The sequence below is a fragment of the Chiroxiphia lanceolata genome, chromosome 7 (assembly GCF_009829145.1).
Source record: "Chiroxiphia lanceolata isolate bChiLan1 chromosome 7, bChiLan1.pri, whole genome shotgun sequence".
Lineage (NCBI taxonomy): Eukaryota > Metazoa > Chordata > Aves > Passeriformes > Pipridae > Chiroxiphia > Chiroxiphia lanceolata.
The window spans coordinates 21,937,779-21,964,454 of NC_045643.1; the positions used below are offsets into that span (position 1 = coordinate 21,937,779).

General features: G+C 37.3%; 1 protein-coding gene across 3 annotated transcripts in view; it reads left to right on the top strand.

The window, feature by feature from the left end:
• The first annotated feature begins 6,156 nt into the window (after positions 1 to 6,156).
• KCNH7 (potassium voltage-gated channel subfamily H member 7) overlaps positions 6,157 to 26,676 on the top strand; it is a 220,409-nt gene continuing 199,889 nt past the window's right edge. For all 3 annotated transcript variants that reach the window (XM_032693714.1, XM_032693715.1, XM_032693716.1), the window contains exons 1-2: positions 6,157 to 6,836; positions 8,827 to 9,057. In XM_032693714.1, coding sequence (XP_032549605.1) covers positions 6,761 to 6,836; positions 8,827 to 9,057 — 307 coding nt within the window. In that variant the 5' untranslated portion in view covers positions 6,157 to 6,760. The remainder of the gene's footprint in view (positions 6,837 to 8,826; positions 9,058 to 26,676) is intronic.

The window sequence follows — 26,676 nt, forward strand, 5'->3', positions numbered from 1 at the left end:
CTGCAGGGCAGAGGAGATGAAAAGAGGAGCTCTGACTATCGACTGCTTGCTAAGATAGCAGCATACGGAAATGCTATCCAAGCAGGAATTCAGCCCCTATTGCCTGATATGAGGAAAAAGGCTGAGGAATAGAAATAATCTTCTTTATCTTATGACCTCTCTGAAGTTAACCCCACCAGAAGAGAGGCACCGTGTCTACAGAACTGGTTAGGAAGAGGAATTCCATTTTGCGAAAGATTTTTATATAGCCCGGTTTTATTTATTACTGCTCAGAAATTAAACAGTTTGAAATTCTCCATGAAAGGAAATTGTACCAGAACAGAATGTGCTGGGGCTACGCACTCTAAAGATCCTAGTTCAGGCTACCTTTCTCTGAGGACACGTGCCCCAGAACCCTTCTACAGTTGAACTAGGAGGAACTTCAGGCAAAACCAGAAACCTTGCAACCTCAGGATGGCCTAGACCACTGCTTTACCTTTTATTGGCATTAGGGTGAGAGCCAGAAATCACTATAAACCTGATCCAATGCAAGGTGCACGCTTTCATCAATATTGGTAAAAACACATGCAGAATGTGTAGATGTAGAAGAAGAAATTCTAACCACACAGTTTATTCAAGTGAGAAGCTAAGAAAAGGAATGTACCTCACCTGACAGATGGCAGTCCTATCACTTAATGTCTGAATACACTGTGGAGAAGGCAGCGGGAATTTGAGTACAAAGATAATTAATTTTAGAAATATATGGATCTAGTTCAGTGAGTAACTTACAGACAATAACTCATCTTTTTCATGATGAAGCAGTGAATTTGTTCCCTTTTCCAGCTCATTCCTACTTGCTAGTCTTACTCTTCTGAAGGGACCAAACTTAAGATGTGTGATATAATTATAATAATTCTTACATGAATTTGTATGAACTATTATTAGAAAATAACATCTCTGAATTTCTGTTATGATGGAAGACAGATTACAAAGAATGCACATATTTACCTTCAATTACAGTTCCCTGTGGTACAGAATTACTCACAAATATATGGAGCAGGGTACTGCTTTTGCAAACCATTAAAATTCTTCTATATATAGTATGAGGAAACAAATAAATTAATAGAAGTATGTTTCATGTCTTGCCTAATTATAATCAACATTCTTTCTGGACTGATGGCTGTCAGAATCATAGAATCATAGCACTTAATCTAGCTAGAAAATCTTGGAAAGGCACAGCACATGCTGAGGTCATTCCTGATGCTCTTAATTGGCCAGAGAAGGTCAGCACCAAGTAGCCTGAGGCAACTGTTTCAGACCAAGAACCCAGGAAAACAAGATGTGCATCTTAATACTGTAAACTCCCAAAGCAAGAGCCCACACCAAAACTGTGGCTTAATATTAGGGAATGAAGCCCTGTGGTGAGACAAAGAGATACTGAGTCTCTCAGAGGAAGAAGCGGAAGCCTCATTGCTTGAATAATTTAAATGCTAAATAAATAATACAAATGCAAATATACTAAAGGGAACGATCCACTGGCAAGGCATTGACTAGATGGATATATTGATGCTTTTCGTAGTTCTATTTTCATGACCTGTACATGCTTATTCCAAACTGATCCTAAGTCATGAGGTTCTGAATCCCTAGGCATTCTAACATAGCATGTAAAAACAGCAATGTAAACTGTAGAATAGCTGCCTTAACTTTCTATGAATCCGTCCAAAAAAAGTGAAGTTGCTTGCTGTCTTACTGTTTTCCCGTGTGATTTTTCCTTTACTAGCCTAGGAAATTTAGGTCACAGTAGTTTTGCTCTTATAGATTTTGCATTTATAATTCATATTCCTGTCACCAAATTATTGTCTCCCAGAGTGAATTACGTGTGAAATATACACTGAATGAAATCCAAAGTAAGTATAACATAACTTTTTTTATTACTCATTAAATTAACTGTAAAATTAACTAGAAATTTGTAATCACTGTTTGGACCGTAATTTGATGCAGATACTTCTTTTATGATACTAAAAACCTGATATATTTTCTCCCATTGAGATATCTGAAATCCTGAACACTTATAAGACCCATATGCAGACACAACAATGATGTATACCTTAAGGCCAAATATAATAATCACCTCTGTGTGATCTCATTGACATCAGTGGTCTTGACAGAAACAGAAGCCTTTTTTTTTTTTAGACAGCAAAAGTGAAACACAAAATAACCATAATCAGACCTAATTCAAGTTTAATTTTGTAACTATGATAACGAAGTATTCCAATTTTGCTGTGTAGGCAGCTGTGTAGACCATGTGGCTGTAGGATTAGGAATGACCTGGTGATCCTGGGGCATCAGCACAGTGCAAGCAAAGGCAAGGAAGGAGCCAGCTCTGCCACAAGCAATTGCTGCCACACTTACCCTGTGCCTCTCTTACTTACATCAGCAGAGATTTGCTATTTGGCTGCTCATGATATTCAAGCAGCCGATTTCTATCTTCTCCAACAGAGGTAATTTGGCAGTCTGTTGTCCCAGGCAACTGCATACTTTGCTTGTGCCTAAAGCACAGACAGTTATAATCTAAATGATGATCATTATTATTGTGAAGGATTAAAACAAAATCTAGAGCTATAACTTGAAATTCTGGAAAGATATTAAAAAGTAAAAAGACAAGAAACAAGACTGATAAAAACCAAAGGTGATGACAAGATTCATCAACCTGTCAAGGAATCACAAAGGCCATCTTAGCACAAAATAGGATTCTAAATAAAGTTTCAGGATTTCATTCAACAGCTCTGAAGACACTCCCAGCCTTATTTAAAATTGTAAGCATATGTAAAATAGATGGATGAATAAATTATAGGGGTATACAGGGTAGACATGGTAAAAGCAACACAAATATCTTATGCTAGCTGGAACAATGGTGGGACAGAACAGAAAGAAAGAAGAAAAACCCCAAGAACTATCAAGACTTAACTGAATATTGCTCCGGTACAGAAAGTATTTATTCAAATAGGAATGCATTAGTAAAAATCTGTCTACAGGAGGGTAAACCATAACATCACAACAAGAATGAAATGAAAAACATAGGACTTTGAAAAATAACAGCATATGGTTAAGGATTATTTAAACTGGAAAAAGAAAGACATTTCTCTTAGGGAAAGTCTTCTGAAGCATCAAAGAGGAAAAGACACAGTCAAGTACAATAATAGTGCTGGACTAAATCTGATTGTCTCCTTTATTTTTTTTCCACCAAAACTATGATGAGAAATATGATTAGAGCCATTTTTCCAGAGCTATCTCTTCCTGACAATAGCAGATTTAATTGTTAAATGCCAAGATGTTGAAATAGATCAGTAACACATCTCCAGGCATATATTCCTCTAAATTCTCCTAAGGCACTTGAGAAGAAAGTATTGAAAACGCTGGTGTAAACCTTGAAACCACTATTTCAAAATCAGCTACTGTCCCTGAGGCCAGGAAATTCCATATATATTTTTACTGTGGAGCAGCAGTGCTCACTGGGGAGTTATCACTGGTCTGTGGCGAGGGCGGTACCACGAGGGGCAATATCACAAGGGGGCAGAGGACAGGGGATCAGCGATGCTGGATGGGTTTTAGCTCCAGAGACACTCTCCCTCGGTATTTTGGACTCTTGGAGAGTTAGCAACTGTACAACTTTATAGATAAAACATATGTCTCCATGGCATTCTACATTTCTTTCATCACTCCAGAGATGCACATTTATAATGAATTCAAACTTTCCCACTTGCATGCATATTTTCCTAATCAAATGCAAATTCTTCCACACTACTTTCTCTGTATTTGTTGTAAATTGTTCAGTTTTATTATATTTTCCTCTCTCGCTTCTCTCACTATTGGCTTGCTTCAGAAAATTATCAAGCATTATACGCAATGAATATTAAGCACTCCAGGAGCAACAGATCAACTACAAGACTGCATTGGTGTAAATCACCACAATGAAAGATTTTCCGATGCCACCTATTGCTCCTGTAGTTATTACATCTCAGACCTTGTCTTTTAGCAGCAGTTATCTTGCTTTGGCTGGGGTTGTCTTGATCAGGTTCTAAACCAATCAAGGTGAGGAAAACAAAAGAAAAAGTATACTCTGTTTAATATATATTCACATAATCAACATCAAAGTTCAAGCTGCCATCAGGAGACGGAACAAAAAAAGGTTTTCTAGAGTCATGGAGTTCTGGTGCCTTCAGTTTTCAGGCAAGAATAGCGTGGCTCTCAAATTTAACATGAAAAGATGGAGCTTCAGGAAAATTTTAATTCTTAAAATTATTTTTATCTTTTATTTTTTACTTGTTTTCTTTCCAGATAGGCACTTAAAGCACTGGACTCTGGACTTCACTGGCCTGTAGTTGATCTAGTTTGCTTCTAAGTGTTGAATACTAGAAACAAACACTGGTTGTTCAGTACAGGTCACAACTTTATTGTGTTTATTTTCTGTTGCTGGTATAGAAACATCAAAGTGCTATTTTTAATGTAAAAATGAGAATGAAGTCCATTATGTCTTGACTAGATATTAGGTATTATAGAAAGTGTTAAAATAAATATGCTCCTCTCACTCGTGTACACTCTTTCTACTGCTGTCTTTGGGAACTTGAATACCTTTTCAGGGAAATATATGTCCTTGGTAAAGTTGAAGAGCAGAAAAAGAAAAATCCAACCTGCAGCCTTATCCACTGTCCAAACAAAATGAAAAGTAGCTTAAAATATTTTAAGAGATTTATTCTCTAGTGTTCATCAGAGTCACAAGAATTACTTCTTCAATTATTATTACAGAAAAATATGTCTGCTTTTCCTTTGATTCATACCACTGAGTACAGAGATTAAAACATTCTCTTCTGTAAATAAGGAATGCTCACTTCCTAGGATTGATTATGTACTTGATTACGTATTTAGTGTAGCTAAGGCTTTGTAATTAGTGTACAGTTAATTACTATGAAGCCATCTAAATACAGTTTATGAATATATAAATTATATTTTCAGACATCATTTACAGTTGTAAATCCGGGACGATTCCAGTGAGATTACATTAAATTAATCAAGAAATGTACCCACCTACTCAACAGACTGTGTCCCACCTCTGATTAATATAGAAGATGGCACACGGTAACAATGAAACAAAGGCCACACCTGAGAAAAGCTCACGGGAATAAGGAAACACCTGTTTGTGCTGCGGAAGAACAGGTGGGAGGCGGTGGTTCGCCGGCTCAATATCCTGTGCTTGCGATTACAAAGAACTGTGCTCAGGTGCCTCTCTTTTTTTTGCCCTGTGAGTTTATTAAGAAGCCGCCACTGCTTTGCACTACCCTGGAGATGCCTTTCCAGCATCGCATGGCTGCGCCCAGCTCCCTCCCTGTATCACCTCGCCGAGCCGTGCAGAACGCACACCGTTCTGCCTGCTGGATAGTGCCGGAAGCCTTAATTACAGCCTGAAAATAATACCCGCTTCCCCTGGGAGCCTCCCCAGCTATTCCTGTGGGACGGGAGAAGCTGAGAGGAGCCAGATGTGGGGAGGCTGGTGCACCCCGGGCCCGGTAGCGGGGCGGCTCCAGCACCACGGACAGCTCCGGGCCGGCGAGGAGCCCCGACCCGGCCCCTTCCCCTTCCTCGGCCCCGGCCCGACCGGCGGGGCGGAGCCCGGTCCGGGGCTGCAGCTCAGCGGCCCCGGCACTCGCTCGGTGCCGCCGCGGGCCGGGCGAGGGCGGCCGGGCAGAGCTCACACCCTGCACCCTCCGAGAGGAGCCTCGGCCCCCGAGGGATCCCCCTGCCTCCCAGGAGGGGGTCGTGTGGCGAAGGGAAGTCCTCGCCTGGGTCACGCTGCGGGAGGAGGGGGCGATCCCGTCCACTGGGGCGAGGAAGGATGCCGAGGGCTCCGGTGGTCCCTTCCCCCGCTCCCCCATCGCTCAGAATCGACCCCTATTCGCGCCTCCCCCCGCCCCAGACGGGGCGTGTTCCAAGCTCCCTCCCTCCCCCGGCCCTGTCAGCGCCCGGGGCTCCCCGGCGGGCCACGCGGAGGGGCCGCGCAGGGCGGGCGGTGCCGGAGGGCGGACGCCGGGGCTGCCGGAGGTGGCGGGGCCCCCCCGCCGCCAGTGCCCGATGTCCCCGCTGCCCCCCTGCAGCCGCCGCGGTGGGGATGTGGCACGTCGCGGTGCTGCTGGGGTGTAGCTCATTCCTGATGCCGCTGTTTGTCGCTGAGTTTTGAAGAGATTTATTGGCTGGCTCCTGCTAAACCACGCTTGAGTAATCCGAGCTGCTGCGCGCCCTGGTGAAGCCCGGAGGGGGGGAACGTCACTCCCTCTGGCAGCGGAGCAACATTAGTCTTCCAGCCCTCAAACCACCACTACAGCGTCGGAAACTGCCGGGTCACAGCCATTTGCTTTGGAAAATTGGCGATGTTTGGTGCTAGAGATCGATTACCCTTGTAATCTAACCCCCCACCCCACCCCCCCACCTCCTCCTGCTTACCCCACCCCTACCCGCCCCAGACAATAGCGTCCGAGCTCCTCAAGGAAAAAAAAAATAGAAAAGAAAGCAAGGAGAGAAAGAAAGAAAAAGAAAGAAACTGGGTGATGGATCTGACTCCAGTAGGAAAAGCGTGTCTCTAGAAGTGGTGCTAATGGGAAGAGATTTCCGATCTCCAGAGGACGATGATTTGTCACAAAGGGTAGCTGGCTCGGTGCTTTGGGCTGGAGCCGTGTAGGAGATCCTTGGAGAAGTCATTGTGCACAGAAAACCGAAGACCTGTACAAACATGCCTGTTCGCAGAGGTCATGTGGCACCACAAAATACATTTTTGGGTACAATCATTCGAAAATTTGAAGGGCAAAGTAAGTTCTCGCTTTCTATCTATTTTGGTACAGTAGTTTGATTCTGCTTGTGACTAAATGGACAGCAGCTCCAGACTATTTTAAGTTTGTAGCTTGAAAAGAAAACCCGGGAGGTAAGGAGGGGATCCCTGGCAGGAGTAACATTATTTTTGATCTAGAATACAGATTACCGACTTGAATTATTGGCTGCTGTTTTGGGGAAGGGAGATGTTGGGGCTTTTGCCCTTACTATTTCAAGGAATAGTTTTTGTCTTTGACTGTATCCATATTGTATAGCTATAGAAGTTATATCTCTTACCTTCTTCTGAACTGGTGAGATGGCTCTAAAAGCAGAGTGTACAATCTTGCTGCCTGTGAAATGTCTAAAAAATAAGCTAGATTTATTGTTGTTATGATTGTTATTGCTGTTAGTTATAATTGCCTTTTCAAAATAAAGCAGAACAGTCTGACTGATTTAGAGGAAGCAGATAATATGCAGAAGAGTTATTAAAGAAAAAATACTCTCTTACCTTGTTGTCATGACTGAATTTTAATAGAGCTGTCAAATTTCTCTGTTTTGTTTATGTAAGTCTAAAATATCTATCAAACCAGTACAAATACATCCTTAGGAAGAGTCTGTGAGATCTTTTGCAATGCAGCAGCTTACTATCTGTCAAGGAGGCTGAAGCTGAAGTGTTTTTCCTGGCAGGAACTCTGGTTTACTATTAAGTGTTAGAAGGAACACTTGATGCTTAAAATGAATTTCATTTAGAAACAGTAGTTTTATGTATGTACATTGATTTAAATATTTAGCATAATTTTAGTATCAGTCTGGTGCAAACCTTTACAGCTAATTCCAGTTTATATACTTTCTTATACTTAAATCTACATTAACATTTGTAATATTTATATTATTTGAGGAAAAAATAGAAATCGTGTTTTTAGTCCTAGTTTATCTAAATGTTAAGTTGGCGTTGCTACTCAAGTAAAGTTTTTGTGCAGTGTACATTTTTTTTAGTTAATAAAGCACTAGCTGCTAAATAGGCATGTGACAGTGAGAGTTCAGCCTGATTGAAAGACAGTAGAAAATGTAAGAATGAAATATGTATTTTTCTCTCCACATGTTTCACTGTGTCCCAAACAGACCATATTTAAAATTTTGAGGAGCTGTACTACTATAATAACTTGGTGTCATGTAAGAAATATTTTATAAAGCAAGCAACCACCTAGTATAATTAAGCAAGCAGAAATTAATGTTATTAACAGTAAATGTATCAAAGCTGCACATTTATAACTACAGTGGGAATGGTGTGTTATAGTGGTAAACAGAAACAAATTAAATGAGAGTTGAAAATTTTGAATCTTTCTGTCAGATAAGAGTTTGGGAAAAAGATGATGGACAGAAGCACAGAACTTCAGCAAACTGTGCAAAATGTTTCCAAAATCACAATAATTTAATGTACCTTCATACTCCCCCTTTTTTTTAAGGAATATTTTTTTATTCTGTTCCTTTCTAGATAGATTCATTAAAATACTGACTATGAACTTACTGTCATTCACCTAATGAAAATCCCTCGAGAGTAGACTGAGATGGTTGGACCTTACCCTAGTAAGCCCTTCACTTCAGTAGAACCCTCTTCCTGAGGCCCCACTTCTCCCCAGAAGAGAACTTTTCATGGGCCTACCTGAGGTGCAACTGACAGGGCGGCGCTCATCACCTGCGCTTCAGTGAAGCTAAAAAAGAAAAAAAATTGAAGTTGAAAGGAGATTTGCAAAGACTTGCATAATCTGGTTTTGTTTCCTTAAAGAACAAGTATCTTTGATGTATTCTAGATTGATTGAAGTTTCTTTAAAAGCTATGGATCAAATTAGCTACATCAAATGACTGAAAATCTCTGCATTTCAGGCATTCCCCGTGAGAAGAAGGGTTGTTCAGCATCCATCCATGCAATCGACACTATATGAAATGTTGAAAGAGTACTAAAAAATGCATAACTTTCTTTTATTGCAGATAAAAAATTCATCATTGCTAATGCTAGAGTGCAGAATTGTGCTATCATCTACTGCAATGATGGGTTCTGTGAGATGACCGGGTTCTCCAGGCCAGATGTCATGCAGAAACCTTGCACCTGTGATTTTCTTCATGGGCCAGAGACCAAAAGACATCATATTGCCCAAATTGCTCAAGCACTTCTGGGGTCAGAGGAGAGGAAAGTAGAAGTCACCTATTATCACAAAGATGGTAAAGTCTGGTTTTATTTTCAAGATTTTTGCGTGTTTGGCTGTCAGTTGATTGGTAAAAGAACTGTGTATGTTGTGCTGGCCAGACCCTTTGCTGGAGTAGTGGTGTAATTTCTCTGAAGTCCAATGGAGTACACTTGTGTGTATCAGTAAGGGAATCTGCCCCCAGAGTGGTGGGTGTATGGAGTGTATCACTGTATACTGACTCTAACAGCTGAATGAAGCTAGCATGGTGTTTGCAACTGTTGAACAGAAGCTCTCCTCTTGGTTGGTTTAAAGTAGATGTAAATCTCTTAAGTAATCAGCATAGAGGAACCGTACCTTGATTTAAATGTAATATTTTACTGTGAAAAGTACCACAAAGTTAAAAAAAATGCCCTATCGTGAAGAAAGCCTTAGCTTATAAAGAAAGGGACAAGTCCTTTCCCAGAGCTGAGATATTGTGAAGTTGGAACTGAACCACTGAAGTTGTTCTAAAATTATGTTGTTAGAATCCAAATTTTGGATAGCTACCCTATGAACAGTTTCCCTGTTATTCAGTAAAGATTCAATACATGCAGAATGGCTAAATCTGTTGATGATTTTTTCCTGTTAAGAGCACAAAATGAATAAATGTTTTTGGAGATTTAAAAATGCATGCACATGAAAACTAATTATGATACCTAATAGTTATAGGTACAGTTTTGGTTTGGTTGTTTTTTTAATTACGCAGAGTTATTTACAAAAACATCCATCTTTCTAACAAGTCCAAATAATGGATAAGCGTGGTGTACCTTATTTTGCCTCTTGCTGTGTACACTCTTGGGAGAAGGAAAAGGAAATTCATATTCAAATGCTGAGCTTAAATTAGTTCTGGAGAAGTGCCAGTGTGTTGTTTGCATCAATTTTAGAATCACATGCAGTGTGCTTTCATTTAAAGTCACAGAGTTAAACCCTGTTCTCAATAATTCTGTTGTTACCTCAGAGAGACTTAAGTAATATTATTTTTAGCTTAGGCTGGTATAATTCAGATAGGACTCAGGCCAACCATTCTACCCACGCTACCAATATTTAAGCATATTCTTCTTAGCAGATTCTCAGTACAGCCCTTTATTCTTAGATCTGCTTTGATGGTCTGGAGCAGATTTTGGTCAAGATTTGTTGCTGTAGCTGTGCATTGAACGTAGATTTCCCAGGAGACCTGACACCGTATGTCTTTTACACATCTAGCCTGTGTTTGTTAACCTGGTGTGTGTTAAAAATAATATTGCAAAAGGAGAATGTCAATGCTAACTTTCCCAGCCACCAGCCTAGAGCACAATTTTGAGATCTGCTAGTTTAAAAGTGCTACAGTCTCCCAAGACATCAGGAAGGAAGATGCTTAACTAAAGCACTGCTTATCTGTCAATCACTGGTTATATGTATATATATACTTTTCTAAAATGCTGAATTCTGGCATCATGCAACACACCATAATCTGTTTAAGGCAAACCAAACTAATACTGTCCATAAAAACTGCCATATCTTTTGTAAATACTTTTGAATGCTGAGTTATGGATTATTTAGCATAAACAATCTTATGTATAAGGGTTTTCAGTAACTTCACTTCTGTGAATTGTTTCTTTAAATGCCTAGATTTTATGTGTGAAGGTTAAGGAATTTCAAAAGCTATAGACAGCAGTTCTAGGCAAATTTGGATTGAATTCCTCAATGTTTTACCTGTCTAAATGTGAATAGGACTTACCATGTGCACTATATGATCAGCTAAATTTAAACAAATACAGGTGAACTATATGGAGTCATAAATATAATTTAAAATATCAAGTCACTGATGACATGCAAAAATTGACAAAAGACAAGATTGGTCTGACACTCAAATTTGGTTTTGCAATATATAGCATGTACACATACACCCCTTTATAACATACTTTGTATATAATAACAATATACAGAATAGTGATACTTAGCAAGGACTTCCCCCAGGTTGTGGAGCAAACTGAATTTCAAGAATTTTCTAAAAATTTAAGAGTTTAGTGCCTTGTTAGTGGCTCATTTTGTACTGTGTGCTGTGAGGTAGTATGAGAATATTTTGAGAGGTCAATTCTAGCACAGGTAGAAATGTAACTTTCTCCCTGTGAGTAACACAAGTTACTCCAGTAAACTACCTACTGCTTGCAAGTTTGATTTGACATTTAATTTCATAGCAACCCATTGTATAATATTTAGCATAATACTAAGCATACAGAGGAGTAAGACACCTCATGAAGGTGTGAATCACTTGAGGTTCCACTGACAGGAGGTTCTGAAGACCATATTACACATTCCTAACAAATGCCCAGTGAATGGTAAATAAAACCTTATTTCACATCACACTATCATTTACTCTACATAAGCCATTGATTATATTAAAAATTATTTTAATAATTTTAAGTGAAGCAAATGTCAGTGGGATCACTTATGAAGCTAATCTGTCATCAGAAGTCCAACAATGCAGATATCAGAAAGGGAATCACTCTATAAATAATTTTTTTTTATTTTAAATACCACCTCACATAATTTTAAAATGTCACAGTTTAAAAGGAAATTCTTCCTGTAGAAAAAGGGTATTGCATATGTACTGGGAGTTAAGATTCTGATGCTCTACTTATCTATAGTCCACTTTTCTAGATGAAAGTGCAAGATTTTGAGTTTTAAATGTCTTGACAATGCAAGACTGAATGCTGCTTGCTGTTTGTTCACTGCTTTAATCTTTTGGCCAGATCACACACTCAAAGAAGATGGGACAGAAGGATGGGAACAATTTTTTAGCAAGCTGATTTTCAGAAAATGACTTGAATCTACACTGCTTTAAACACAACAGACAGAAGATACAGTGGTCAAAGGAAAATAAAAATTCAATGTATCATGGTTTTATAAATATGTAACTTGGACTGGGCCTGTTTCCCTTTTCACTGTGCAGTGCGGGGAGGGTGCAGAGAAGTGTAGAATGCTTGTGATAGTCTTTTGTAAGATGTTTAGATGGCATGAAGGTGGGATGCCAGCATTACTTAGGCATCCAGCAGACCCTATCCCAAGCACACCAGTGCCCTGTTCTCACTAGCTCCTCTAGCAGTGTTTGTATCAGCATAAGATTGTTAATACAGCCTACATTTGCTTTCAATTTCTCCTCACTCCTTTTTCTTGTCAGAAGGGTATTGACACAATCCAGGCAAAGTTCTAGTCCTCTGTCCTGTTCCAGTAGTGCCACAGTAGGCAATTACATAGTTACCAAAATAATTAATTAGTGAGAAAAATGGTTAATGGGAGCAGATGTATGCCAAAACTAAGGGTCCAAATTTATAGGTTCTCATTGTGCGAGAAGCTTCACTAAGATCACTGGATGTACTCATGGGATTAAAGACACAGTAAATTTCTTTTTGAATGTAACTATCCCTTTTTAAAAACAGCAATAGATAAATGCACACAAATCATAAGAACTATTATTTTGAAACAAATTTTTTTTCCAAGTATTGCCCATTAGGCATTAACATCTGCTTAATTCAAAAATTATACTGATATCAAGGCAGCAGTATCATATTCTTCACTATCTCGCTTCATTTTCACTAACCTTATGGCCATATGATCTGAATTATACTTGAAGGCAATATATTGTTTATACAGGATATCAGTTCTTATTTCAATAAAGTTATTTGTGGTGAAAATGTTTGACAGCTCTTCCTTTGAGGACTCCATTTTGCAGTTTAAGTCATTATTGCATAAATCATTCTTGACAGATGTAAAATATTGCTTTAGGTCGTAAAGCTTTGGACATAAAATGTATAATTATTTTGGGATTGAAAATGGATATATAATAATCAGAAAGGACTGTATCCCAATGAATACTTTTTTACTTCTTACTATGTGCTTTGTGGACAACAATGGGCTATGCGTGATCTTGCAGATGATGCCTGTTAAAGGGAGGTAAGGAGACCATTTAGCCTTACCCTATACATATCAGATATTCTAGGGATGAGAAGAACTACAGCAGAGTATATGTTTGAGCAAAGACAAGATTAATCAATTAATTGTAGAGTATGTACAACCCTCACAAATTACTTGCCATGTACCCAGTTTCAGAAAAATAATCTGCTACAACTGACTGCAAATTAAACATATTTGCATTTTCAAAATACATTTCCAAACTAATATTTTAAGGCCTTTTATGCTCTTCTTTTGAGGATAAGACAATAAAAAAATAAAAAATGTTCAAACACTGACAAAATAAAGTGAAAATGATATTGGTTTTAATTAAAATGATAGATGACTATATTTAGAAGCTTATCATCTAAACTTCTGTCAGCATAGGTGTTTTATCACCTTTTTGTGTGAACCTGCCACTCAAGTAAAAATACAGCTGAAAAGAAAGACCATTGCATGTGTGTCAAGTCCCCTTAGATTAGCTCTAGCATGCGGGTCAGCAAACACAGCCTTGACCACGGATCCAATGCCTTATCCAGAGCTGTTGAGAAAGGTCAGTGAATCAAATCACTGTCTAATACCCTGCTGCTGTAGGAGTCCTTGATTTAAGAAATACTATCTGACTGTATTTTGATAAAGAAAGTGTTACCCCCCCCAACAAAAGCTGTCAAAAAAAAGCTTTCTTAATACGAGTGCTTCTCCAGGCTTCCTTAAAAAAAACCAACCTTGGGTCAAATCCAGAATGTTACCAAAGCTGTTAAACTATTAGGAATTAATAAGGCCATTCATTCTTGTCCGTAGTGGTGTTTTTACCTTAGGCTTCAATACTTGTCCAACGAGAAAAAAACTGTCCTGCCATTCAGTATTGCTGATTTTGTAACAAGGGCACCACCAACATTGAGATGATACCTCAGTGATCCAAATATCTCATTTACCCATCCCCGTTCAGATATGGCTCCTATGTCTGCCCAGAACTGTGGGTCACTTCTTATACACATTTCATATGTGATATCTGATGATTACAATAAAGCACCTCTCAGATATACTAAATAGGCTTGTTTATGGGGCAATTTCAAACTTATTTTTCAATTCCTTGATTTTCCAAGATATTCCTTTTTCTTCTCAGGTCAAGATTAATTTATTTTCAATAAGGAGGGAACTTTTATAGATAATTTTTTACCATTCTTATATTCCTGCTAATGAGAGATATCTGAATAGACAGCACAACAATTAACTTGCTTTTTAAATTATTCTCTTGTCAGTGTTTAGGGTCAGAAAGTATGAGTAGATATATGTAATTTTAAGAAATAATGAAGAGTGTAAATGCTATTATTATAGATACTGCATCTTTAACAGAAAAAAAATGAATTTGGAAAAATCCTTTCTGACAGCTTTAAGATCATCCATGGCACAAATAAAAATCCTGCAGGCTAGTGGATCAGCAGTCTTTCATTTCAGTATAGTGTTCAGAACGAACTCTTTTTCCAGTGGACTTCCATAGTACAGTTTCACATCAGGATTTGGAAAGTGACAGGATCAATTTACACTGATCAAGGGGCCCAAATTTCCCTTGTTTGAGCTACAAACAAACAATGATTGCTAAACACTTTCAAAAAGACAGTCATAGTGCTAAGAAAGGTGACACATTCCAGGGTGAAATGGTACTATAAGGTTACGATATGATTCATATACTCAGAAGAGTTTAATCTTTTTTAACAGGCATTGCCTGACAAAATTTTTTATCTGTTTTAAATATGCTCCTTTTAGATGTAGTGAAAGCTATTTTGGTTTTGGGTTATGAGACAAAAAGAACAGATGCTGTCAGTCTATTTTTGGTGTGGTTTCACATGATTTATTGTGTCCTCTTTCCATCTTCATTGTGCGTCCTTTCTAATGTTACATTCTGATAAGACAGTTAAAGAGAGTTATTGCATACTTGCATTATTGATTGGTTCTTTCCCTTCTCCACCAAACTGACCAATATATCAAAAAGAGATGCAGAGAGCAAATCAGAAATCATACCTATCAATAGATGTGTCTATTGCCTTTTGCATATTTGATATGATACAAACTTCAGAATGTGGCACTTCAAATAGCAGCAATGCTGATATCACTGCTGCTCTCTCTGGTTCCCAGCAATGGAAAGAGAACAGTGGTGTGGATTAGATTTTATGTTAGTGGTTTCAAGCCCAGTTTTAGTGTTCCCTACATATTTGACTTAGTGTATGACTCAGTCTATGTGCTAGATCGTCCATGCTCTTCCCAGCTAAGTATGGAAAAAGCTTTATCAGGCAGTATAGGATTCAGACTAGCAAGACAGAGCTGACTATGGAAATTGCTAACTGACTCTGGAAACCTCGTATCTGAAAAGCAATCAGAACTGTAGCTGTGAGCCTCGATCTAGGCAGAGCAGATAAATGCCAATGACAGTGGTGTATTGTGGCTCTATAGTTACAGCTGATTTCACACTGTCTGCACCTCTGAAAGTTCACATCTCTGAGGTGGGAAGTATTGGTGTTATAATTTTGTATAGCTTGAGCATTTTAGTCTAGTATATTGTTTTTGTTTGAAAGGAAATACCATACATAATTGAATTATTTCTCAGAAATTAAACTGAAATTTAATTTTGAAAGCAGAATTATAGCCACAACTAATCACAAAATGCTTTTAGATCACCAGTATTTCTGTAGATACCCAATTTTAAGCTCCCTCACCGACCTTCTGGTACAATACAGCCTTTTAATTTCTATTTTTCTTAATTCTTTGATTCCAAAATCAAAGTGAAATCTCATCAGGAACTATCACCACAAAGGATACCAAAATTCAATCTGAAAAAAATTCAGTGTAAACAGTGTAAAGGGAAGGTCCTGTGTCCTTTTTCTGTTTCATTAACCGGACTCTAATTATAGATCTCATTATACCTAGTTTTGACAGTGCCCTCAATTATAGCACTGAAGTTCTATCCACAAAAGAATATATTCCAGCTTCTTTGTAAGCAAAGAACCATCATATCATCAAAACCTAAAGGTGGTATTTGTCACAGTGTCAACATTATTAACTATTTCATTACTGACAGTGAATGGAAATTACCAGAAGAAAGCTTAGGCCAGAAATCACAGCTGCCTTCAGTACTTGTCTGCCTGCTGAAATTTCTTGCTTTCCTGTCCTTGTTCCTCCATAATACCATAGTCAATAAAAATACTTTCTTTTACATTTTGCCATAACTTCATTTGAATCCCTGATTTTCCACATTAGACTGCAGTGGAAACCAAAAGGTCTTGACTAAATGGTCAGTTCAGTTCAAAAAACACAAGTTTACTTCAAATACTGGGCAGCTGGGATTTATCACAATATCCAAATACCAGTCCTTGATAGTATCAGCATATGAAATGCTGGCCTCTTTTGAGCAAATGCATAGGATTATATAGTAACTAATTGTTTCTGCAGCCAAAAACAGTTCTAAAGGCCTGAGAGCAAGATATCAATACCTACAGACACAGGACTTGGCTTGCAACCAACAGCTTTCATAGAATTAATTTGTAAAGTTTAATTTTCGTAACAATAAGAATCCCGGTCTGTAGGTACTAGAGCACTGCTGGTAGAGACATAGTGTGCTATTGCTAGATGGTGGTCTAGTGTTAGCTGGATCTCTGCTGCTGCATAAAAATTCCACAAATTATGAAAGAAACATGGAAAACACAGATGAAACCTTCCTCCATTTTTATCCACAGGGTAGACAGACACAGATAACTTCAGAACAAGGCTATATTAGTGGGGTTTGTCTTTGTCTTATACTTAGGCTGATTGAAAAGCAGTTAATCATCATGTAAATGTGTTTCATCACTAACATGCATGTGCTAAAGCACTTATTCCCAGCTGTTGTCAGACTTTGGACGCTGTGCCCTTTTGAGATTATTTCTTAGAGCATTCTTTGCTGATTTTCATTCAAATCGATGCAAGTGTATCTCTGAAAATAGCTTGCAAATTTCCTCCTTTCAAAACTCATTTATGTCAATCTGCTTTACTCCTTCCTTTCTGGAAAAAAATGTGAGATAATCTCATTAGTATTTCGCATGTTTATGGCATTTCTTTTTATACTTTCAGAAGAACATGAAACTCAGTAGTCCATAAATCCTATTGTCATGGTATTTAGGGTAAAACACTGTTGCCCTTCTGTCTACTTGCTTAAAAAATGTCTTTCAATTCAACAAATGAGAAAGAAAGAAAACCTAAAGTCCATATCATTTTAAATAATGATAATAAAAGAAAGGAAAATGTGTTTTATTTTTCCCATTATAAGCACCCAGCTTTATTTTTGCATGATAAAATATACCAGGAATCAATTTAACACCAAAGTCTGGTGTTAAGGACTATTTCTGGAATCATGGGTAACATAACTATATTATGTGAGAATAACAGCCTTGGAGTACAAAACCAAGTATCTATAAATCAGCATCTGAGCCTTCTCTGTGGATTAATGGAGCAGCTCATAAACTAGTGTGAAAGCCTGTGTATAATGTCAATCCTGAGCCAGTCCAAGCTGGTTCACAGTTCAGAGCATCCTTAATCTTTCTGTAAGTTATACTGATTGTTCATGGCAACAAGAATGTGAGCACAAAATGCACAGAGGCATCTTTAGTGTTTTAAAGAAACGTTTTGTAGACAGATAAAAAAGAGTTTAAGTACTGTTTGTGGATGACCACAAACTGTATTAAAACCTTGTTCCTCTTTGTCCTGAAACTTGCAAATCACTTCTCACGTCAGGATTAGAAGTGGGGTCTAAAGACCTACTCCCCAGTGCCTAAAAAGTTAATTAAAAACTACTAACTGCTACTGCAGCTACAGCAGAGTTAGTTTCTAATTTGTGTGATGTTTGCCGACCAGGTGCTGGGTGCGGGTGGCATCCCCCTTCTATTCTTACTGTTTATTTAAAGAGGTGAAAAGAGGAAGGAATATGTGGTTCACAGACAACTCTTCTTCCTATCTGACAGGTAGGCAAGTCTATTTTCTAAAAGCAACTACACAAACCAAGAACATTACAGCTAAGGGAGCTATTCAATAGACCATGCAGATCTATTTACATTCATTTCTGGTTGTCTTTTGACCTCATTTGTGAAAAGACAGATCCCGCAGAAGCAGAATTACAGGTAGTGTCACTGTCTCTGCAGAACTCAACATATGCAAAACATAATTATTAGCCAGACAAATACATTCTGTGTGCAAAGAGAATGTTCAAAGAGCATTTGTCCCTGTTCATAGGAATTGATTGAATTGTTTCCCTTTTAAATAATGTTTTAGTCTTAATCCCTTTTCTTTTCACTTTGGGATTATTTTCCTGCAAATAAAAAAAGTTGTGAATGAAACACTTTACTTCCACTTTCTGAGAAATATCTGAAGAAAAGATATCAACTGTTTTTTAAAATTATTTACATTTAATGATTTACACATTTAACCTCAGTTGATACCTGGAAAGTAGATTATCCAAATAGGGTTTTTTTGCCCCTTAGGGGCCACAGGCACTAAAATAACAAATATAACTTAGGTGTTATAGCTATAAAGATCACACTGAGGTTCATTTACTGCAAAAGAAATGCCTGACCTGAACTTTATATATAAAAGCAAATTTAGGACTAGATTTTAAAATATATGTATATATTATGATATATAAAAGTGCATTTCTCTTTCTCAAGAGGTTTAAGAACCAATTTGAGGAGCTGCCAAAATTACCTCCTACCCCATCATAGAATATAAACTGATATTTTATATTTCACAACAGTTTTAATAATAAAGCATTCTTCTTATTAAATACATTCAATCACAGGCAGTCTGAACTCAACAGCAAATTAAAGTGGCTCCTAATGAGCTGGTTGACTAATGCAGTGAGTCTTTTACCTCAAAAGACATTTAATTCTGGAAAAGCTCACAGTTCCAAACCGTCATTCTCTACCGCATTTCTGCACTGTCCTCTTCTCTTTTCCAAGACAGTACGCCAAAGTTGCATGGTAACAGTGTAGACAAAAGCAGTACATACATGTGTGTATATATATATATATATATAAATACATAAATAAATAAATAAATAAATAAATATATGAATGCCACAAAAAATCCCCAACATGATCAAGTCCAAGAAATGGATAAGTGAGTGAGAATATAAAATTATTTTCAACAGGAATAGTTCTGTAAAACTACCTCTAATAGGAATTGCACTGAATAGGAATTGTTCTTAAATGAGTATCTCAGACCAAAAGCCAGGTCTAGAGAAGAGATAGCCTAGGTAGTGCACCTGTGTACATGTCTCTGTTCTGTCTCTAATAAAGAATAATTTCCAGAGAAACAACTTCTTCTGTTAAAGAGGATGCACATTGTAATGATTCTGAAGTGCCAGAATGGGGTTAGAGACAGCTGGGGTTATTTTGCATGGCAGAAGTGTCCAAGCTGTTTCCCTCTCTTGCCATAGGGTTAAAAAAATGCAAAGGTGGAATCAAGTGCTGTGTTAAGTTCAGCCCTCAGGTCTTCCAAATTTGATATAAAAAATCGAACTGCCAAATAAATGGCAAAGAAAAAATAAGGAGGCATGTTAAGAAAGTTCAGTGGCTGCTAAGTTCACACTTTTTCAAACAGAAAAAACTAATCATTTGTAAGTCTCACATTGAACTTTGTTGTGATAGTTGTAGCACTTATTCAGGTGCTACCACAAGTCAGTCATACAGAGCTATGCATTGTTATTTTAAAAGAAAGAAAGACTTTTCTTATCTGAGTATTATTTGTTTTAGCTGGCGCTGCATGGATTATACAACACACAAGGCTTTATTTCTTTCTCAAAACAAAATTTCCACTCTCCAAACATTCAAAGAGTTGAAACTTCATCAGACTCTATCTTGATTCAGCTTTTTAAGTATGTGCATGGGATTCTGATCTCCAATATCCTGAATACTTGAGAGTTACATAAAGTTACCAATAGGAAAAAAGGACATTTTTGCAGTATACAGTACATCTGTTTAGATTCAACTAGCACATCTCTAAACTTGATTATTAACCAGGGATATTCTCATAACCTAGTTTAGATTGTAACTTTTCCCCCTCTTGGATTTCACCCTTTGTTTGTATCTTGTTTTTTAGAAGCTGGCACAATCTGGATAACAAGCAATGCTTTGTTTCACATGGGAATCTTTAAATAGCAATCACTCAGACGTGTTTGCTTTCAGAAAGCGTTCTGTTAGCATGGCACATACTCTAACTAATATATAACATTCTACCATTCCAGTACAGCAAAGAAATCCTTTTCTTAGGTTGGTCTTTTATAGCCATCCTATTTTCATAGAATCAAGAAGAATTTAGGTCAGGAGGAGACTCAGGAGTCCAGTCCAGCCTCCCACTGAAAACAAGAGGGACACAGAATTTAGATTAGGTTGCTTAGGACTTATCCTGTTGGGTGCCAAGATAGAGACAACACAGCCTCTTTGGGCAACCTGTTCCAGTACCCTCAAATTAAAATCATTTTTTTTTATATACTGAGTCAGGACCTCTCCCATTTTAATTTAAAGCATTGTTTATCATTCTTCTGCCTTGTACCTCAGGACCTGTCTCCATCTGGTAGTTTCCTCATAACTGAAAGACTTTTATTAAGTCCCTCAAAACTGTCTCTTCTGTAGGCTCACAGCCAAGGCCACTTTCCTCAACCACTTCTCAAAGGACGTGTGCTCTAAGTTCGTATCCATCTTGATGGCCTCTGCTGGCCTCATTCAAGTTTATCAGCACTTCTCTTGTACTAGAGGTCCAAAGTTACATTACACACTAAGGATGGTTGAAATTGCAACCTAGATATTTTTTGATGGAGATCTTTTCCAAATATCATTACTGATGTGCTACATGATATAAATTCCATGTTTCTACAAATTTTATTATGAGGAACTCAATGTTTTCCTGCAATAGAGGCCAAGTCGCCTAGGCTGTTAGGCATCTGCCTGGTTTTCTTTGGCAGATTTTTTTATACAAACATGTTTGAGTTTAGAAGAAAACAAACATTCTAATGCTTATTTTACCAGGGATTGCAGTCATCCAAACAGCTTAGTGCTAAATAAAATCGTAATGGAGTTCTTCTAAGTTTTAGAAGCTAATCAATTGTCTTGTTCTGGGAGATAAATGCAACTGACACTGGCAACTAACCAGAGCATCCCTGGCACACGTTATTCAGCACTTCATCCCCATCATTAAAGATATGCAGAAAACAGATCTTCTAAGAGTTAAATATTTTTCACGTTGTGTGGAATTCTTTCAGTGACTTTCAGAAGTAAGGTAACATTATGGAAACACTGTCTCATCTCAGAAGAAAAAGCTTATTGCTAACATTTCCTTATATAAGTCATGCAAAAGACAGCAATTTCTTCTCCATTTCTCTTCTGCCACTTTTAATTTCATATTTTCTTTAAAAAAAATGATAGATCTGTCGTATGTGCTTTCTTCCAGATTACTGACTAGGGGAGATAGAAATCTTCTGTTTTCTTTGAGAGTAAATATCAACCTTTTCCTTTAGGACAGTACCAACTACACTTCCCCTACCCTGCAAAACACTCAACCATATGGAAGTGTGCTAACTACGTCCTGACAGGAGCTCAGCACATCTGGCTGCCAGCACTGATGGCACTCAGCATCCTGCCAGAGCTGGTCCCTAACGTGTCAGCAGCAGCAGAGCATCAGGAATCCTGCACCTTGTGTGCTACTGCACTGATGTCAGAACAGTGGTTTTAAGCTGTGCCCATACAAATACCTATCATTTAGGGATGTGATTCTATCTGAGGATATTAGAAAAGATACCTGAAACATAATCCTACGGTTTAAGTCACCTCAGCTGGTGGCCTGACAGCCTATTCAGATCTGTAACCCATTCCATATTTTCCTTCAGTTTTTTTATCTATAGACAGGGACTGCTAAATAAGCACAATGTGACAAAGCATATTTAATGAATAATATTAATGATGAGTTCAACTGCTGTTTGAAGGTGTTGATAAGCTTCGTCAGATATACTTCCACTGACCAAACAAACACCGACAAATTCTTAATTTTATTATTAAAATAACTTTGTCCATACTGCATGCATATTTAACACTTACAAATCTGCTTGTTTCATGCTGGATTTTATTTTAATCATCATAATATGATGTTTAAAGTTCATAGATAAAACCTGCTCTACTGACTGCCTAAAAGAAGTGTCTTTTTCTCTCTTTTTTTTTTCCCATGTGACAGATAAAAGTATCTTGGGGGTGTACAACAGCAGTTCCTGGCATTACATTAGCAATGCTCGTTGCCCCTACATCAATTAATTTGATGATGCAGAAGAGAACACATCTAGATTATGCATTACAATATAGTATTATGTAAGGATTTCTTATGTAGTAAGTTTTTATTTAAGTGTGGGTTTTTTATTTTCAGATCAGATGCAAAGCCATTCCTACTTCTAAGATTATTGATGAGAGATACACACAGTTTAATTGCAATCATTTTGTGCTTGTAACAGGGTAGCTATTTGTATGTGTTTTATTTCTGCATAGGGTTAACTTAGTGTGCATATATATATTGGTATATATATATACTGGGATATATAACTTATTTTTAATTTAAAGGATGGGAATATACAAATAATTTCTCATCTGGACTGGACCAATAGTCCTTGTCAGATTGCCCATGACTAGAAAATGGAGGTGTTTACTTGGTTTTGTCAAGAACGGTTGAAGGTACTTGGCCCTACAAGGCTTGGGCAAAGTCAGATTGTGAGGAAGAGCCAAAAGAGGCTTTCTAGCCTTGTTTCTAATATTGTGGTTTGCAGAGAAATACAGTTATCTTTACACACAGGTATTATGAACCAACTTTCCCTTATGGCTAAAATAACTTCCAAAATGATGTTTACATCACAGTTATTTATGGTCTTTATCTAAAACAAAATAAATGCAAACCCAACATCCCAAGCAAATTAAGTTTCAGCTCTAAGGTTTTTAAATAACTGAAAGCTTTATGTTTTTATCTAGATTTGAAAGCTTGAAAATATTCAATAGTTACATATTCGATGAGGGCTTTACAAATATATGCTTTTTTGAGACTTTGTTGAACAGATCACCATTTTAGTGATCAGCAAGACATTCTTTTTTAGACACACAATATATTTGCAAGCAATTATAAGTGAAAAATTACATACAATAATTTTAAAACTGAAGTATTTTCATACTAACTCCAGTTCTAATATAGCATATTTATTCTTTGAAATTACATTTTTTCCCTGGAACCCAAGATAATCATAGGAAATTTTAGAGATGGGACCAGTGAGTTCAACCATGGAACTGCCCCAGGTCTATTGGCTGGGAAAAAGAAGGGTCTTATTTTAAAGTGTCAATGCTAAATATAAACCCATTTGAGTACACGATTGACAACTCCATTAAGCCTGCCTAATCAGCCTTTCAGAAGTGCAGCAAAAAGTGTAAGCAGAACCTCTGACTAAAGGATACTGTGCATCACCTCAAATTGCTTTTTCCAAAGACTGCAATGGTAAATTCAGCTTTTCTTTCAATATTTTAGGCAGTATAGAGGCTTTCCAGAATACCCAGGTTGGAGTTTGATAGTGCTTTAGATTTTATGAGAATAAAATATCAGAATTGCGATGCTGAACTTCGATCAGGGATCAAAGTTAATCTTTGATTAACTATCAAAGTGCTATCTCTGAGATATTATCTGCAAAGGAAACTTTCTAAAAAGGAATGAAAAATCATAAAGAAAGTTCATTAATACCTGCCATGGACATATCTATATATTGCAGAAGAAAAAAATTACTAAAGCAAAAACAAAACAAAAAAATCCAAAACAAACCAAACAAAAACCCGAAAACCAAAAGGTTTTGGAGTCTCTGCCCTTCTCCTGTGCTACCAATACTTTGAGCAAACTGACAGTGTTCTTATGCAATAGCAGTGTACAAAGGAAAACTCTACTAGGATTGAATCAAGTTAAAATCTGTTTTAGTTGTGCCAAGTGGTGGTCAAATCAATCTATTTTGAGAAATTTTAGAATCGCCAGCTACAGTCTTAGAGTCACTAAGAAGTTTGTGTTTAAGCAAGTGAAAGAAAAGCATTTGAAAACCTTCCAGAGAAGTTTGCAGTTAGCTCCATGTATAAAGCACACTTCACCTTTAATATTACTACAGCTTTCAGTGGAGAGACGAAGGGAAAAGCGGATTCTCAAGAATACATAGAAAAACATTTTTTATTCTGTTAAAATCATCTTTCAGCTCAAATAAAGCATCTGGTATGGTCACATGCTGAACATGGATCAGATGAGCACACCTGGCAAGTAGCTGTTAACTCAATTCTGCGGTTTGCTAGTTAGCAGGAATCATAGTGTCTTTCTTTAGAAAGGTGCCCACAATTTTAACCCTGCAATTTTTTCAAATTATGAGATATGTTCACCTTTTCTTCAGGGCAGGCATTGCAATACATGGCCAGATTTTCAAGAAAAGTTTATCAAATTAGCTTTTGGTTTGTGAGGGATTTTGATTTTGGTTGTTTATTGGACATGGAATAATGGCCTGCATTCTGTGCCTAGATATGAACTGGTCCTTCCTGAAATCTAGTCTGAGCTACAATTTAGGAAAGTGAAACTCCTATTTGCTGACTAGTTCACTGCTGTTTTTCTTATTATTTAATAGAGGATCTATCTTCTGCAACTGTAGAACTCAGCAATAATATCTTCATCCAGAAATATCTTCGAAAAATAATATAGAAATAAGTATAAGACATGAAATAATTCATGTCTTTTCATTGCTGCTACTTATGCTTATTTGCACATCTTTTTCATGTTTCCTTTAAAATAAATATCATAGATATGGTGAAACATAGAAGGGACAAATTACAAATTCACTACTATTCCACAATTTTTTTCTTCAGAGCAACTAGCAAAATCCAGCAGTGAATATTCATTGGCTTTGGTACCAATGATGATTTTTAGCTGAATAAAGTTTATAGGAAATATAGTAAATGACTTCAAATACATTTACTATGGTGGTTGTAATCACTCATAATTATATAATTGGATGCCTAACACTGTTTATCAAAGATATAGTCAATATTACATATGAAATTGGCTTGGCTCTTCATTAAAGTGAAAGCTTGATGTACTACTTGAATTGGAGCCCTGTTTAGACTTCAAGAGTGAGGATCTTTTGGAGAAGCTGTATATTACAGGCCAATCCAAAAGAAAAAAAAGCAAATCTAGGTGCTGTAGCAAATATATAAGCACATAAAGCACATGAGCATAAATGATGAGACTGCATGAAATATTTTGCTTCCTTGGCTGAACTGTGGGATGACAACAGAATTAATATTTTTTCAAGCTCCACCTTTCTAACTTTTCATGTCATGTTTTAAGTGAATTATTTTTGCAAATGCTAAATTTCTCTGTACCCAGATTTAAAATAGCTGAATTCAAAAGCAGGAAGACTGTCTTGGACATTTTTACTCTACCTTAAGAAATTTAGATCTGTAGGCTGTTGGAAATTCAAATAAATGACATCTTCAAACTTAAACCTTCAGGGTTAGTGTTGCCAATAAACAACATCTTCATTACTATGATACTCCAAACATAGAGGGCTTATAATGTACTTAAAACCAGGAAAAAGCAGGCAGAAAACATGCAAAAGGGCCACACAAACAAATCATAAATGGCATGTATTCACCAGATGGGAAGAGAACATGAATAGGGAACACAGACCATACAGCAAAATTACCACATTGATTACATGGGAACTGTTGCAAATGTCATAACTGAGGTTGGAGCTGGTTTTGTCTTTTAAGCAGGCTTACAAGAAGAGTAGGAAGGTGAGCTAAAACCCCTTTCCTTCACCTACCTTCACTGAAACAAGCACACAGTAGGCTGAACAAAGGACTGAAAGTTAAGACTGTCTTGGAAAGTGGTTCAACTGTTTTTCTTTGTCTTGAACCTTGATAAAAACACAGCTATTTATAGAACAGATAAAATCTGATTAATTATTTTTTTCTGTAGTAGAGTAAAGATATAAGATGCAATACTGTATGTAGATTATTTGAGTGCTAAGTTTTCCTGGTGTGCTTTTGCTTCACTACATTTAATCTATTTTCTAAAGTAATTAATGTGATTAAAGTAATTAATGTAATTAAAGAAAAAAAGTGATAAAATAACTGGAGAGAAATTGTCCAGGATTTTTTGATGCTACCTAATAAGATATTTCTGAAGGTCTGATTTATGACGTATACAGTGTAAAAATACTGTAATTTGGGCCAGGGCTCTTATTTACTTACTTTGTTAACTACACTGCACTGGTTTGCCAGGTCTGTACAGTTTTTGTTGAACACAGGCATCTCTTTTTGCAAGATCACATAACAGTAACAAATGCTTCTATAGGAAGCCAAGGAGCTGTGCAGAAGGGTCTCTGTGGACAAACATCTTCTCCCAGTCATAAGAAGCAATCACTAAACAAGGTCCAAGGATTTCTAGGGCCAAGAATGAAAGTCAGGGAAGTGACTAAAAATTCAGTTCAATTTAGAGGACAGGTGTGGATCTTCTCTTTCCTGCTTCATCTTTTTCATAACGAGCAGACACCATTCCTCATCTTTGGTATAGGAACGGAGGTTCCAGGAGAGGCTAAAGCAAGGTGTGCCGGAGAGCA